The following is a 17,336-nucleotide window of genomic DNA, read 5'->3' on the forward strand; positions in this document are numbered from 1 at the left end:
CTTCTCATATTCCCTCCAAAAGTAGAGAAAACACTTCAGTAAAAGGTACTTTTTTAGAATTGGGTCCCAAGCTCTGAATCTATGTAGGAGAAAGTAATAAATGGAGGCTGAGGTGAGTAAAATATTGACTGCTTCCCATTTAACCTTCTCACTTTATCCATCTTTTCTCTCTTTCTCCCTAAATCCCTCCATCCCTCCCTGGGCTCAGGGTCTTAGTGTCAGGCAGAATTCTCTTTGAGGCCTGCGCCTGTCAACCAGCCACCACTCAGCTCAGTAACCACTAGATTCAATTACACTACAGGAAAGACCAGGAGAGATGATGTGAAATCATTATGGGATAAATCCTACTTCTATAAGACAGCATGCACATTTCTGTGCATTTTGCGTCTCAAAAAAGTATTGTTACTGCTGAATTACGCCACTAATATCTGATGACTTTAATTCCAAAAACAAATGTTTTCACTACAAATAAAGCTTTTTTTATCTTAGGTTCCCCCGATAACTTATAGCAAACAAGGATAATAGTCCATACACCGTAGGTGCTGCTTTAGAGCTGAGATATTTGTTGTCACCTCATAAACAAATTACCTGTGGGTGCTGTAACCTGCTAAAATACAAGTCAGAGGGCCATAACAGATTTCAGCTTTCAGAAGTGAACAAAGGCAAAGAAGAAAGGACCATAACAGATTCATCTATGTTCCACCTGACAGCGACAGAGGGCACATCAAATAGCAGGTGCCTCTGTTTCGCTGCCAGAGCCCGCATTGAGCACTAAACAGCTCATTCACAGGCATAATAGGAGCTCTCAAACACCCTCTGCCAATATTATCTATGAGTGCAAAATTGTTTGGAGGAAGTAGTAGCCAAAAGTTAGAGACTAACATGATGCTGGCTTGAGTATCTCCCTACAAAAACTGTTATCATAGTGCTTATGAGCACTGGATGTGGGTGTGTGTTACCCAAACAGACAATTATCCAACTGACAAAAGTCACTAGCTGATAAGAAATGTACCCAGACAGGGCCTAACTTTTACTGCAAAGCAAAAATAATTTTATCGAATGCCAGTTATTGGCTTAAATAACTATACGTTTCTGTTGGATTCCTGTTCCACTGCTTCTACTGAGGAATCTTAAAGACAAACCAAATACAAAAACTTTTTGTCTCTCTGACCAGACTGAGGAGCCTTTTCTTCTTCAGATGTTTGACTTTCACCAAAGGGGTTTCCACCACGGGCAGCCCTATTCTATAACATCAGCCATAGTTCATCAGAGCTTACTGTAGGTTAGAGAGGGACATTGAGATATGGCTGATAAAAAATAGAGGCTGAGGAGGGATTTGCTCACCTGCCTGGCATACCTGAGAGACAGTCAACAGATAAAGTTTGGATATCTATCACTTGGAGCCTCTTGCCTGTCTGCCTGTTTGCCTGTTTGCCAATATATTTAATCCATCTGCCACATTACAGCACTGGTCTAAAGCCTGCAATACAATCTTGTGTGCATCATACTCGTAATAACATAATCGTTATCGAAGGCAGTATTGCACTGCACTGCATATTTACTGTAGGTACTGTAGGCATGGATGTGTGCATTGGCAAGAGGGTGAAAAGAGATAGAATTCAAATTCTGAAGCATGAGGATGGACTCAGGCAAAAAAAAAAAAAACATGGGGGAAAAAATTACTTTTTTAAGGTCACAGGAAACTAAGTATGGGTAATATACAGTATAAACTGAGATTAAACACATGCCAGACTAAAGTTTATGCAATAATAGTAAAAACATGTTTTTGTGTGTAGGACAGAAGCGAGCTGGAGGGACTGAGCAAGAGTAAGCAGTTTGTGGTCAGGGGCAGCCTATGGAACTGTAGGACATGGCACACACTGGGCACAGTTAGAGAAGTTGTTAGTGTTGGCTTTACTATCACAGTGGCGCTGACAGAGAGACCAACTCCCAGTGGGGGGTATGAGGGCCAGGCAGCTGGGGGAGGTGTGCGGGAGTGTTTTTGGGGAGGGTTGTCTTTAACCACAGATAGTCCCACAGCGGCTCGGGCAGCGGCTCTGTACTACACAGATGCACACTTGGCAAAACATTTTGGGTTTGTCAATAGAGTGTGCTGTATGGAGGACTACCTGTCGCACTTAGGGAATGTGAAAAACACTTCTCAGTATCCCAATAATGGATTTGGGTTGCAGCCCATCTGCTGTTCTATCAAAACATTATTTCTGGTGATAGTCGACACTCTTTGTATCCAGTCTCTGCTGCTGCCTGCTTGAGAGCGTGGATGCTGTAAATCTGGCCAGCTCATTAGCACTGACAGAGGGAATGCTAGCAGCCCACCTGCTCCCCTTCACCCTCTTTATGGCTCTACAAATTAAAACGACATTTACACACACACTCCCCCTGCTCTCCCGACTGCACTGCTCACCTTGCCACTCACATTGCTTCATCTGCTCACCGCTGAGCTGCATCAGGCCCAACTCAATATAACTCCTCCCCTATGCTTCTGTTTCAACAGCCCTCGAGCTCTTTGTGTTGTTTTCCTTTGGGTTCTGTCAGTCTGTTTCGAGTTCTGTGTCACTGCTTGTGTTAGATCTCATCATTAGATGTTTGTTTCAATCTCACTATTTGAATCCTTTGTCTTTCTCTCATCATTCCTCTTTTACTTTTACTACAGTGTCATCATTCACATCTGCCACCCTTTCCCATCCTTTTCTCTGCACACTACAGCCCAGCAGGACTATCTAGCAGCACTGATGGTCCTCTAACCAGCAGTTACGGTGGCATGTCCAGTGAGTGACAGCATGATGGAGTGATGTCGCAGTATGTTTGCTTTGCCCGCTAGAGGTCAGTTACTGTCACAAAGGTAATGAGGCCATAAAAATGCAGGTAACGAAAGTTGTGTGCAAACAAGATAAGGTGAAGGAAGGAGGAAGACAGGAGGAAGAAGCTCACTAGTTCACAAACCTCCCACAAGCTTTAAGTGGAAGAGGTTGCAGGCTTTAATGAAGAGCTTTCTTCTACAGATTGGACCGTGTGCTGCATCTTTATTCCAACAGAGTTGTAAAAATATGAATGAATTTGCAATGTCTCATTTATCAAGTGAGGCACACAAACAAACAAGTTCATGGAGATTTGTGATGAAACACATCCCACCTGCATTAGTCTCTTGCTGTGCTCACATTCACAAGGTTTCATATTTTATTATGACTAAGTTCCGTCTCAATGTTAAGGCTACAGCCATTTCCAATGTAAAGAAACGCTGAATGTGAATTGTGAGTCACTGCTGTGTGAGTTTAAGGGAATCTGATCTATTACGACATCCCATTGCCTCAAATAAAAAAGCTTAAATTTCGTAAGCACTAGGAGGGAAAGACTGACATAAGCAGTAATTCACTGAGTGATGCAAGGGAACCAACAATATGTGAGCGACTGAGGGTCAGGCACAACTCTGCTTAATGGCTTTCCGGAGGCTAAACTGAAGCCTATTGTTTGCAGTGACTGGAAAGTCTGTATGTGGACTGAAAGTGAGTCCCACACAACTGAGCAGTGGTTGCACTGGCCCGAGAGAACCTTCCCTGGTGGGTGGTCTAAACAGCCTTGTCCCAACAGTCCTCCTTTCTCCCGTTTATGTGCCTGACTTTATGGATTGGGGAGAGAAAAAGCGAGTGGCTTTGAAGATTTGGTGAAGACTCAGAAAAGGGGTATGTGCTCAATATAAACACAACAAAATATGTGGATGTGTGTGTGTTTGCGTGTGTGGATTTCAGCCCCTGTTTGAAGTCCTCCACTCCATTCTGGCAATTACTTCATATCAAGGATTAGATGAGGGAGAGGGCAAAGACGAGAGAACGATGGAAAGAAGTGAGAGCCGAAGAGGGAGGTAGCAGATTCAGAGAGAGGACAGAGAAGTGAGAGAAACTGAGAGGAGAAAAGAGATTGAGGTCTCCACTGCAGTGAGTGTTTTTCTTCTCTATAAAAGTAGGCTGTGCACACTCTTTTACCATAGCAGGAACGCAGCACCTCAAATCGTGGGAAGATCACAGGTGCCAGAAAAAAAACACCCATTTCCAGGACAGAGAAGCACTTTCAATAGTTCATTATCACCACATGTAGCCAACATGCAGTTACTATTGTTACAACAGTCATAAGATTGAGTTGAATTTCATACATGTTTTCATATCCTTAAAATTCTAGATTCACACCTTTGCTGCCCTTTGTAGTAGATATGTGTGAGGCAGATGTGTTTTCCTGCTAGCTTCATTGCTTTAGTGTTCATAGAACAACAACTGTCAGATTTATTTTATTTAGATTCTCTAAAGAAAGCGAATAATAACCCCCACTCATGTTGTCGTATGGTTTAAAAGAGTTAAAGAAGTGGAGATTATCCTTACCTCCGGGATATGGACGGTGTAGGGCTGCCCATGGAAGGTCGGTGCATTATCATTCACGTCTCCAATCTGGATGTTTACTGTGTCTTTGACCACCTAAGGGAGGAAACACCTGGGTAGAAATGTTCCACAGCCACCTCCACTCTTTACTTGACAGAGCACTGTAGTTTCTGAAAATGTGTGTTAGCCACACCAAGCCAAGATTCAGAGTGAAAGAAAACAGGACAAGTGTGTGACAGATTACCCGCAGGGGAGAGTAGGTTGAACGTCAGTGTGTTTCAGCAACTAAACTGTTTGGAGTGAGACAGGTGTCAGGATGATTATATGTGAGAAAGAGAGAAATAAGGGTGAGAATTAAGTGAGAGACTGAAAGAGAGATGGATTGAGAGAGAAGGTCTCTATGTGTTATGTGGCCAGGCTGTATCCAGGTATCAGTCTGTGACAGGAGGTGTCATAACTGTGATCACAGTGCAAATCTGTTTCTTACCTCTTGAATGTCACTCACGTAGAATTCGACCTGCATCTCTGACTTGGTCTGGTGGAGACAGAGACACGCATCAGCACAAACTTTGCATGAACATGTAGTGCAAAGGAGCAGGGCAGAAAGGCAGGGGAAGACGCAGAAATGCCATTCAAAGACCTTTCTTCTTCCTGCTCATTTTTCACAGCTCTTTCATCCTTGGATAATTTACATTCTGTCCTATTTTCAAAATTGTCTTGAGTGTATTTTCTTGTGCACAGTGCATTTTCTTTTATAATGTGTAAGTGTGTGCAGTGGTTTGTCAGTATGTGTGCTTGTCTAGTGACCTCACCTCACGGTCGAGCTGCTGTCGAAGCCACACTACACCAGTGTCTTGGTTCACTGAAAAATACTTCATGGCCTCTTCTCCTGAAACCCCATACACGAGGGGTTCCCCCTCAGGATCAGTTGCCTTTAGCTGGGCCACTGATGAACCTGCCAGACAGAGTCAAAGGTCACAGGTCACACAGGGTTAAAGGCCAGGGTGTCTCACAAAACATGTAACATACTGAAAGAGCCTTGTCCCATTATTCCCACAAAGACATATACATGAAAGGATCTGTTAATATGTATTTATTTGTGCCACTAGATTTTTTAGATGACATGCCTCTGTTACCCAGAATTCATTTGTCATGGAAGTCAGTGATGGTTCGCCATTAAATACACAGATATTACACACGTACACACATATGAATGAGATAACATCTTGATCCCAGAAGCTTTGACTTGAGCTACTTTGTCATTTAGATGCAGGGAGACATAAGAAAAGAAAGATATTCTAATTCCATCAAGATAAACATAAAGCATGACAACAGGGTCCAAGGGCAGACTTTTAAGTTGAGTTTAACGACAGCACAAAACACACTAGCATTTAGAGGGGCACATGGTTTTTAACTAGAGCTGCAGTGGTTTCAAAAGTTTCATTCATCACAGACACCAGAGCTCAGAGAGGTTGGCTAATCAAAGGCAGAGGTGAAGTGCCGTCAGGCTGGCTAAACCACCATGCTGGATAGGTGTTGAAAAGGGCATGGCTGAGGTGAGCACAGCCACAGAGGACAGCATCAGGAGCCAGGGACCCACAGGGACAATGCTCATTACTGGCCAGGGTAAAACTGTTTGAGAAGGGTATTGTAACATGCAGAGAGGAGGGTATGCTGTGATCAGTCACACACAATAGATGTTATGAATATGAATTATGGTCTCTTGTCTATTCACAGAGGACAAGCAAAACGAAGAAGAAAAAAACAAACAAATAACAAAGACCAAATTCAAATCTGGCCCCTACATCCTTCCAATATGTGACAATGTGTGAGTCTATGGAGGGTCTCTTACTTAAAGGGACAGGGACTTAGAGGAGTTTTGGAAAGCGAAGCGTTTACACACTACGTTTCCCATGAGCCTCTGCACGCATGGTGAAATTCTTGGACCGGCGCAAGACGGACGTCCTACCAAGAATGTTTTCATTTATCAAGTATGAAAATCGGAGGTTCGAAGACGATCAGATACCGTCGTAGTTCTGACCATAAACGGCGATTCTGCGGCGTTATTACCATGATCCACCGGGCAGCATCCGTGAAACCGGCTCTACCAGCATTTCCACCAATAATAAGAGAAAGAAAGAAACGGCCTATTTTCGCAGTGCAGGAAAAACGCAGTTTTTATTCAGACCTAACCAACTGCTGATTGGCGGGTGCTAACCCTGGGCGGAGGGATACGTGAGTTGGTTATAGGTCCAAATAAAAACTGCGTTTTTCCTGCACCGCGAAAATAGGCCGTTTCTTTGGGTCTGTTCACAACATTGTATGTTGTAAATCTCTGGGCAGGGCTATGGGCTGGCATTGCTAACGGGAGGAGTGTAGAGAGGAAATACAGCAACAAGATTTGGGGCACCTTTGCCTTTCTCTGATTGAAATAGTCAAATATATGTTTGAGTTGGGCCAAATTATAATTCAACCTTTATAAATAGCCACACTGAACTCAAGTGGTATTTCATCCATCCTGGAGTAAAGTTTGTGGTTTGTGTGTTTGTGTGGTTTATAAGCCTACACTGATGCAGACTCAGTGTTGAAGGGTTGTATAATCTATTTGTGCAAACAAAAGTGGAGTGGGGAGTGGAGAGGGGAGGGTGTAGAGGCCAGACTGGATCTGAGCCAGGGAGTATGGGCACTGTCCATGGTGCTGAACTTTCCTGGAGGCCCCGGAAGACAGCTCAAAAAATAATAACATGCTTATCACAAAATGTTAGTCACAACAACACTCTCCCATATGATCAGGTTATGCTACTTTCCTCCCATGCTCATGGGACAAAGGACTTGGAAAGTCTCACTTATAGAGGTGCAAATGATTCACACTACAGTACAAACACATTTCTATATATAACATACATAACTATCTGAATTTCCAGAGGTGTGGATGTGAATATGATTATATTGTCTGTGTGTGTGCCCTGTGATGGTGACCTCTAGCAGCACATGGTGGGATAGGCTTCAACTCCACCTTTCACCCTAAATAGAAATAAGAAGGCATTGAAGATGAGTATACTGTAAGCATATAAAAGTACTGACACAGATCACACACAAATGCAGCGGCAGCGTGCACACACACACACTCCTCTCTCCCTCACAGCAAGGATTCGACCAGACAATAGAGGTGAAGCAAAGCTAAATCAAGCCTATCACTTGCTCACCAAACTGCTTAACACAACGACCAATTAGGCTTCACAATCACACACCCCTCTCGTTTTATTAATACACCCCATTTTCCTATGAAAGGGTGGCAAAAATGACTAATTAATATAACGATTTATGAACCCCTCTCATTGCGTCTAATGAGATTTATGCAAATTCAGCTGCTTTCAATATGAGTTATAATTTGGTTGAAGACGGTGCAAATTAAGCATTTTACCTCATAGTCATCAATAATAACTGATTTTTTTCTCTCCCCCCTTCCGGCCCTCTCAGCTGTGGAAGAATTGTCTGCTCCATGCGGGTAGACATATATCCGAGTGAAGGATAACAAATTGTCGTTTGAGACTAAGACTATGTATGAGAGCCATGGTCTTGTTGGAAGATTAACTCCTACTGTGGAAAAGAGAGACAAACTATGACCAACCCATTAAGCATATGGGTGAGATTCTCTGCTCAGATAAAGAAAAATTATGCAGAATGCAGAGCTGGCACCTGTGCTGGACTGGACGTTACTCCTTCACTGAACCAGAGTGCAATATAGATCTGGTACTGCACTATATGAATTCACTTAAATGCTCTCACACTACCACCTGTTCTATTAGGTTTGATTGTATTGATTGATTTGTCAGCCTGTCCTAATTAACTGACTAATTAGGTAAAGAGATTAAAAATGTAAACGTCTGAGATGTGAAACAATGATGCATTACCGTTTGCAAACAATGAATGTGTATTTTGGTGGATTTCTCAAGTGTAAAAATGTTCCAATATAGAAAAAGATGGAACTCACTGCTAACAGCATTATGATAAGTGAATGTCAGCGTAAAACTGTGTGGTTAAATCTGGTTTGGACTCTTTCAGTAGTTCAGGCTGAAATCAAGGCTTTAACATTGGTGTGCTTGTGTGACTCATTTTTTACTGAATTTTGTATGAATGAAAAATTAATCATCAATTCATTTTAGGTTAAGGCTCGATTTATTCTTTGATTAAAAGTGTGATTAAGGTTTTAGATTTAGTTTTAGGCTTTGCAGGAGATTTAAGATTAGATTTAAGGTAAGAGCACAAAGTGTTGAGGGTCAGGGTTCAGTGAGAACATAAGTAATCACAAACATTCCTCACAAGTAGTGTGTGTGTGTGTGTGTGTTATGTAGGTATCCTTCTCATGCTTATCTGTAACACCGTGGCACCAAGCCCTTTCCCCTGACAAATGATGCTATTTAGCAGCAAGTGATGCCAGTATTACTGTTATGAATGATACAGTGCACATTAACACTGCCCCTCCCCTTCTCCTCTACTCTGCAACACTGCTCTTATGACAAGAGCGATGGGCTGCAGGAATCATCTCTCTACCTCACCTTTCTCTCTCCTATTGTCCTCTGAACCTCTTACCCTCTCCATAACTTAAATACTGAGCCCTTGAATTTCTGTCTCTGACCATGTTCTGTTGTTATTTGCTCTGCTTTGGTTGTTTTGGTTTGGCCTTACTGTCTGAACTGTCTTACTGTCTGAGGATCTGGGGACCTCAACCAGAACACTGGCCTATCATCCTGGTGGGTTTGGACATACATGCCTCCCGTGGCTTAAAATAAAAAGGTGAGCGGTAGCCCTCAGGAACACGAACTAGATAACAGAATATATGCACTTCTATTCAGTAATTTACCCCAGCCTCAAATAGCACTGCTTTCATAAGATACATATAAAAAAAAGATGAATCAAATACATTTGACAGAAATAAACTTCCCCGTAGCAGAAGTGCTGTCAGACTTTGGGCCTCACTGTATATGTGGTTTGTCAAAAGTGTTTAGGTTTGGAGGCTAATTAATGGCAAAGAGAGGAAAAATATACAGTATATATCATTTTGATGTAAATATTTGAGCCAAAAGTGTGTTAAGGAGGCATAGCAGAAGTAGAGTAGACTCCATTACCATAAGCACTTCTCTGAAAGTTAGCACAGGACTTCTGCATTAAGACAAAAGCATTGCTGATTTACTGTGGCAGTGGTGAAAAATGTGCTGTCGTAAAATACACAAAATGACAAAGCCTGGAGAGACAGAAGACTGAAAGGGAGGAGGAGGAAAAGAAGAAAACTAGGACGACTTGCTAACCTATACACAGCAGGAGCACCATGTTTTACTCAGCCCAACCTTTTAGGAAAGGCAAGGGGACCAGTGAGGACGCTAAATCAGCCGCGGGAGGACATCAATCCCTGCAGGATCAATAGGAGTCGTGCGTGTTAGACGAGGACTAGGCTCGGCCCTGCCCTGGGGCCTCGGGCTTGAGAAAGAAAAGGGGCTATAGGCCAAAGCCCTGTTCATTATGTTGGTGACATCTCCAGACCTCTCGTTCATCTGGTGCTGATTCAGTGAGACAGGCATTGTCAGGACTGCAATTTCAGGCATGTTGTGAATTATAGCTTCAAATTTTATGGTACACAGAGGCTAAATGGGTATATGGCCAATGTTCAGTATGCTGTGCGCAAAAGTATTGGCAGACAAAAGAAAAGAAAGATGAAGCCACCTCAAGACAAAACCTGACTGGGTAAGGATAGAAAGAATCTTCACCTGCTCTGTATAAATACTTGATGAATTGTCTCGAGGCAGGGCTCAGGCCTAGGGATTGAAGTCATGCAATCAGTGGGCTGATGAGTCAGTATGATGCCACTCATGTTACCACACTTTCTATCTGCTGACAGTGAGAGCCTTCAAACACATCAGCAATGCCAAGCTGAAGCCATGCTGCCTCACATCAATCACGCCTAAAGAAATTCACACAAGAAAATACTATCTTCAGCTAACTGGCAGTGTGAGCTCCTTCAGTGGTGACTGAATTTTGTTACTTTAGTGTAACGTTTGTCACTTCATGGATTAGCATGTGAACAGAAATTGAACTGAATGCTCTCCGTTGAGAAGTGGTAATGAAAAGCCTTTATATGATATACAGTACTGTAGATGAGTTGTGATTATGAGACTGTGACTCTAAGCTGATGCTATATATCTTTCAAAATCACATCCCTTAGGTCTGGGACAACAGGCACAGTGTTAAAGAGCAAGCATGCAAAAACTAGCCCTGCTAATTGACTGTGTTACTGAAACAAAATACAGTAGGTCAGTTTTGTGCACACCCCTATTACAGTTGCGTTAGCATCTCTTTGACTGCATGCACTGAAAGATGGATAGTCATAAACTGGTAAACAGAGATGCACACTCATGTAGAAACACCACTTTACTTTTGTTAAAATGAGAAACAGGAATTTAGCTGTTAAATGTGGCCATTACAGTGTAAATTCCCAAATATAAGCAACAACTTTAATTTGAGGTATTATGCAAGGTGGGAGTGATCTACATTCAGCCATTAATGGCTTAAGAATGGAACTATATGCTGCATATTTGTATTGATCAGAGTAGCTGCGAGTCAAAATCCACTGCAGTCATACCAATGTAGGACCCCAACAGTTTCAGTCAATGTGGCTCATATCAAGCACTTTGGGGGTAATTTACGAGTCAGATTCCATCAGGGATTTAAGTCAGTCTTTCAGGCTCATCCTTTTAAGAGATCTCTTGGGGGCAGATGCATTAACTTGCACCCTCACTTTCAGTCAAACACACAATAAATTAAACTTTATTCTCTTCCTGTAGAAATAAGATGGAAATGAGCGAAATCATCTCATCGCTGCCTTCTTTGCCCACGGTGCTGTATGCTACGTTAATGTCTAGAGAACCTGATTGCTTCTGGGAAGCCAGTTGGACGTGGAAATAAACCTAGCAGATCCACCTGGAATGACAATGGTGCGGTGGCCACAAACTGAGTGCTAGGACCCCAATTTCCATACAAAGAGAGGTGTATGTGTTCAGGGGGCATCTTTAATAGCTGAAAAGAGGATGCATGCAGATAGTTTATTTCTCTGTAGAATGACGGCAGCCACGGAGAGTGACAGAAAGGCTTTTCCCCCAGGGAGGTCAGTTAGACAGGTAGCAATAAAAAAAAAAAGGTGGAAGGAAAGAAAAGCTCTGATTTCCATATTGTGCCACAAATAAACAAATGCAAATACAAACATACACTCAAAATGGCAAATGAGAACAATTTACTTCATAAATAATGGGGACAAATAACAATTACAGACTTCAAATGAGGTTTTATTTGTCTTTTACAAAAAAATAACTTACTACACTGAAATCCTTACATTTTAATGGCTGCTTTTGAAACAAGACATTTACCATATTCAATCTAATTTTCCTCTCATTTACCCTTTCTCAATTTTTCACTGGCCTTCTCCCCTGTGTGTGTGTGTGTGTGTGTGTGTGTGTGTGTGTGTGTGTGTGTGTGTGTGTGTGTGTGTGTGTGTGTGTGTGTGTGTGTGTGTGTGTGTGTGTGTGTGTGTGTGTGTGTGTGTGTGTGTGTGTGTGTGTGTGTGTGTGTGTGACATCAATAACTGTGATGGGAAAGAGAGCCGAAGACAAATAGTGCCTGGAGTCTGGCTTTAAGTGACTCCTGTGTTTCAACAACACACACCACAGAGTCCTTGGGAGGCTGTGTATTAATCCAACAGATTTATGACTAAATCTGTCACGGATGAGAGGAGAACACCCTCTGTCTTTCCTTTAGCCATTCCTGAGAGGCATACACACCTCCCTGACCACACACCCCCCGTCTGTGCGTGTGTGTACATAGCTTTCAAACAGAAAATACCTCTGCACTTCTGTATATTCATGAATCGTGCATGCACACATAATGTGTGAAAAACACTGATACTTTTTTTTTTGCAAACATAGTTTGTCAATACACATCTTATGAAGGTCATCATGTATGAACAATCTGAACCAATATGTTTTAGATATTTTGGAATTTTGCAAGAAAACCATAAACTGAGTCAGCTTTTCTTGATGTAAGTGAAAGAGTAGATCTATTACATACTGTATGGCTGTCTTCAAAAGAAACTAGGTTGTGGTTCATGGTACAGTTACGACTAAAGAAGCCCAAACAGGAGGAGCAAAATGTTGAAAACAAATGGTTCATGTACCTGCGGCTTAAAATCAAAAACCTCACTGTGCCTTAACCTGTGGAAAAGAAAGAACAAAGCTAAGATTGCAGTCTGTCGTGTTTTGTAAGCAGGCAGAAAGGAAGCACCAAGGGATTTCTAAACTTCTATTAGGAGCTTATTGCGTGCATACGTATATTCAGCATTATTTGTATATCTCTACAGTTGGTTTTCAGAGTATGTCTGAAGTCGACTTTTCTGTCCATGAATCCGTGATTTATCTCTGAATCTAATGAGAGTGATTCAGCTCAGTCTTAAGTGAACTGAGGAGGACGAGGAGGCGTATGATTGGATGTCCGACCCAGGATTGGCTTTCTAATACACCCAAATGGTGAGATGATGAAAACACCGAGTGACAAGGCTGTGACTAACCAATTACATTGTGAAAGTCGGATGGACAGTGAAGGACATTAGTGGACAGTCATCCCACGCATTGGTGTGGAGAAGCAGACCTGTCACTGCATATTCACACGCAGCTCTGTTCGCCCTCCGATCACACAGGAAAGCTCTTTGCTCTTGCTATTTCCTATTCCAGCCCATCACACTCTTGCTGTTTGCCCGCTCTCTCTCTTTGGTTTTTGTCATCCTCTCGTCACGCTCCGTCCTGCTTGTGGAGGCCAGACAGAGGGACACAGGCAGCACTGATAGGAGTGGACAGGTGGCTGTGTGCTTCTGAGGCTTCTGGAGTGACGGCTGAGCCAGTCTGGCCTGTCATTGTCACAAAAGCAAACGCCTGCCCCAAACGCACACGCAGTCACCAAACCGTGCCACTTCTGCCAACACGGAGAAGTGTCTATCAGCACTGTCACTTTATAATGCCAGCCCAATTCTTTCCTTTTCTTTCTGTCTTAATGTCATGCTCCTTCCAACCACTATTGCTGCTCACCTCAGTTTTTAATCCTGTCCTTATTCTGTATTTTGCCTCTATCTCTAACCCTACCTATACACTGCCTCTGTCTGACACTGGCCCTCTGCTGACCTCACCGCGGCTGACTATTACCTGAGAGTGAGCTAAATCATGGTCGGGTAATGGAACATGCCACCTTCATTGTGAAGCCCCCCCCACCACACACACACATACACACACAGACACTAAAACAAAAGCCTCTCCCTTTTGGCCTTTCCCTTTCTCTCTCCCGTTTACATGTTTATCATTTGGCCCAGCTGTGTTGCTGAAATCTAAAGCTGGTGTTGTTTCTGTCAACCCTCTAGATATGGATGTGGATGTGGATGGGGTTGCTGGAGAATGGCAGGCGCTGGGGTCAAGAATGAGGCTGTGGCAACTCAGAGTTGACCTCCATCCCTGGCTGTCATTGACAGGGGGAATGTGGACTGGAGTATACCTCATATAGCTATCACAAATAGGTGAAAGCTCAGAGAATCAGCAGTGTTTTCCCTGTTTTGGACGGAGAGCTCATAAAGAGGAAAAGGGCATGGATGTATCATCAAGGTACAGGAGCAATTTAATGGTGACTACTTTCAGATTTATCTTCTGTTTTTCTCTTGGCCAGGCTTGTTATTTTTGTCACCAGTATTGCTTCAGCTTATTGCCTGGGATTCATTTACTTTTTCACCACAACTACTTAAAGGGAAAACGAGGAGTTTGTATTTGGTTATAAAAAAATCTCATATTAATGTGGATGAATCTACGTTACCCACACTTGGGTCCATTTTCGATAAATATATTGTTTTGTTTTTATCGTTATTTTGTTATTATTTTTAGTGGTCGACTCGCCCAGCATTTCCTACTTTTGGTTTTGCGGACGCTGCCCGGCGGGTCATGGGAATCACCGTTTATGGTCGGAACTACGACGGTATCTGATCGTCTTCCAACCTCCGACTTTCATTCTTGATCAATGAAAACATTCTTGGCAAATGTTTTCGCTTTCGTCCGTCTTGTGCCGGTCCAAGAATTTCACCATGCGCGCGGAGGCTCATGGGAAATGTAGTGTGAAAACACTTTGCTTTCCAAAACTCCTTGTTGTCCCTTTAAGAGCGAGGAACTACTTCAGGTTTTAAAGTTTAAAAGGTGTCAGACAAACCATTGCAACCAGTATTATATCAAGTATAGTATATATAAATATTTTACTGACCATTATTTTTCCTTTCTTTGTCCTCCACCTTTCTGCCTCCCATTTAGTCATTTATTGTTTCTCACATTGAACTCCATTTGTAAAGCTCCTTTGTACTTGCATACTCCTATTCAGACATGCAGAGAAATCATACACAGTGCACTGTCCAGCCCTTTCTCTAATAATACACACAAATATAATATATACATAAATTTTTTGTCAAATACAATGTATGTTTTGCCCTGCTATATATTCAAGCTGTCATCCCAATGCATTATGGCCCATTGTCTCTCTTTTATGTTTCTTCCCACTTAATAAAATAAATTGACTCCTTACAAGGTTTTCAAAAGACATGATAACATTCATGAAATGTTATCCACACACTTTAGACAGTGAATAGGCATGGTAATGTACTGTATATATAGTACAATTTCATTTTCAGTGATACTACACTTTCCATTCAGAGAATATTTGTCATCCTCACCGTGTGCCAGACGAATAAAACAGTTCAGTTTATTACTGAAGGATAGCTTGTGGGCCATTCTATTGTTTCAGTATTTTAATATACCCATAACAATGTGTGTTGGCTAGTCTGTAAACTGAGACTTCTAGAAAGGAGAAATGAATATTGAATTAATGAAGGTGCATCTGCTGAGTAAAATCTAGTCTAATTTTCCAAAGCTTCTGACTTAGCTGACTTAACTTAGCTACCAACAGCAGCCACCACTGCTGAATACTGAACTCACTGTGGAAGGTGCATTCAATTGAAACAAAATATTTTTCTCTCTCATGGAGGACATTTAAATGTGTCCAAGGACAAAAAGCACAGGTGTCATTAACAACATCAAAGATAGCTCTGTTCGCTTTGGGAGTGCCAGCAAATCAGCAGGTGCAATGTGAATGCCTAATTACTGGCACATGTACTATACAATTGGTAAGGGTAATTAATAGATTTGTTATTGATGTTGTTGAGTGTGTTTAGAAAAGGAAAAATATCCACTGTGAGAAAGGACTGTGTGACTTTTTCAGGTCAACACAAAACAACATTTACACTGAGAGGAAAAACTCATCCTAGAAAGTCTAACAATTAGAAAGAAGTGGAAATATGGAGAGGTCAGTATAATATTTATACCATAGCAATAAAAACTATTTCAGAAACTATTTATATAATTTGAGTTTTTTTTTTTTATATAAATTGTGATGCAATATGTGACTACTTAATAAGTACAATAAAGTTCACTAAAGATTTGTGTCATTAAGGGTTTTATCTTATTTGGGTTAAACCATCTTTCCTGTAGTTTGATGAAAAGTTTCTACAGTGACAGTCATTTTCTCTGACTGAAAACAATGCAAATATAATAAAATACTCACTTCAGTCCCAATCAGCTAGCGGTGGCATGGACTGAATTAAATAAACACTGCAAGTAGCATCGGGACTTCATATACCAAAGTTATTACTGTTAAAAGCAGCTTTGGGCTGTGTTGAATTTTCAAAAAAGGTTTTTTTGTTTTTTCTTTTTTTGTCTCTCGTCCTTGTTCAGCAGCACTTTGTACCTGTATTGCTTGTGAAAGTGAAAAGAAAAATTGTGGAAAATGTCCAGCTTTGATTTATTTGAATTGACAGGATGAACACTGTTGTTTTTCCAGCTGCCAGTTCTCAAATAGTCAAGTCAAGTCAACAACAGCAAATGGTTATTACAATCACCTTGTTAAATGTTCCTCGAACATCTTTGCTTTTAACCAGACTTGCAACAAGCTGGAAGCAAAGTTGAGTGTCCTAACAGTAAGATCTCCTTGCCACTGACAAGTGGGCGTATAGTCTAACATCAAGCCCCTTCAACATTTCCTCTACATTTTTCCTTGTTTTACATTTAGTGCGTTGTGGAATGCAATTCACTTATCTATATTTGTAATGGTGTTCTCCGCACCAGTCCATATGGTGTAGCAGTTGTAAAATTGCATTATGCTCCAGAAGCCACGCTAGCATGTCTGATCCTGGTCAGGTCCAGCTCAACTCAGTGTAGGCAAATGAGGCCAAGGCCAGCTGGACTTTATCTATATGGGCAGAGTCACTAGTGCATCTCTATCTTCCTCATCTCTGTCTTGCTCTCTTATGTCCATCTGCTATGAAGCCCCCCTTCACTGTCATCTCCCCCTCTGCCAATACCTATTCCTATCTCATGTGTGTATCAGTTCTACTTGGACATCTACATTTTCTGCCAGCTCCACATTCCTACACCCTGCTTCTTTCCTTCAATCCACACACCACTCCTTCTCTCAATACATCCCCTGCACCTCTCCTTCCTCCCATCGTCTAGCCCTTTTCTTCTGCATCCTCACTACTACCAGAACTGAACCACTGCTTCCCATGAGACTGACAGGTAACAGCAGCATCAGAGAGAGACAAGGAGACACAGAGGTAAAGACAAAAAGACAGGGAGGACAGGCATGAAGAAGAGGGGTGGGATGATAATTGTCCAAAAAGCTTGGCTGAAAATGTGCTAAAGCTGACCAGCAGAGGACTGCAATGCAGACATGCCAGGGTCTGTCTGAAGTGTGTGTGTCTGTGTGTGTGTGTGAGAGACAGAAAGAGAGAGGGTAAGTGAGTGAAAGTGGTGTGTGTGTGTGTGTGTGTAT

At 42.0% G+C, this 17,336-nt stretch overlaps 1 protein-coding gene across 1 annotated transcript in view; it reads right to left on the reverse strand.

Moving 5' to 3' along the window:
• Positions 1-17,336, reverse strand: part of cdh23 (cadherin-related 23) — a gene marked incomplete at both ends in the record, with an annotated part of 141,460 nt that overhangs the window by 109,193 nt on the left and 14,931 nt on the right. Inside the window, 3 exons of the mRNA XM_083987632.1 lie at positions 4,392-4,484; positions 4,876-4,923; positions 5,201-5,343. Coding sequence (XP_083843758.1) covers positions 4,392-4,484; positions 4,876-4,923; positions 5,201-5,343 — 284 coding nt within the window. The remainder of the gene's footprint in view (positions 1-4,391; positions 4,485-4,875; positions 4,924-5,200; positions 5,344-17,336) is intronic.

This window comes from Trachurus trachurus (assembly GCF_905171665.1).
Source record: "Trachurus trachurus genome assembly, chromosome: 15".
Taxonomy (NCBI): Eukaryota; Metazoa; Chordata; class Actinopteri; order Carangiformes; family Carangidae; genus Trachurus; species Trachurus trachurus.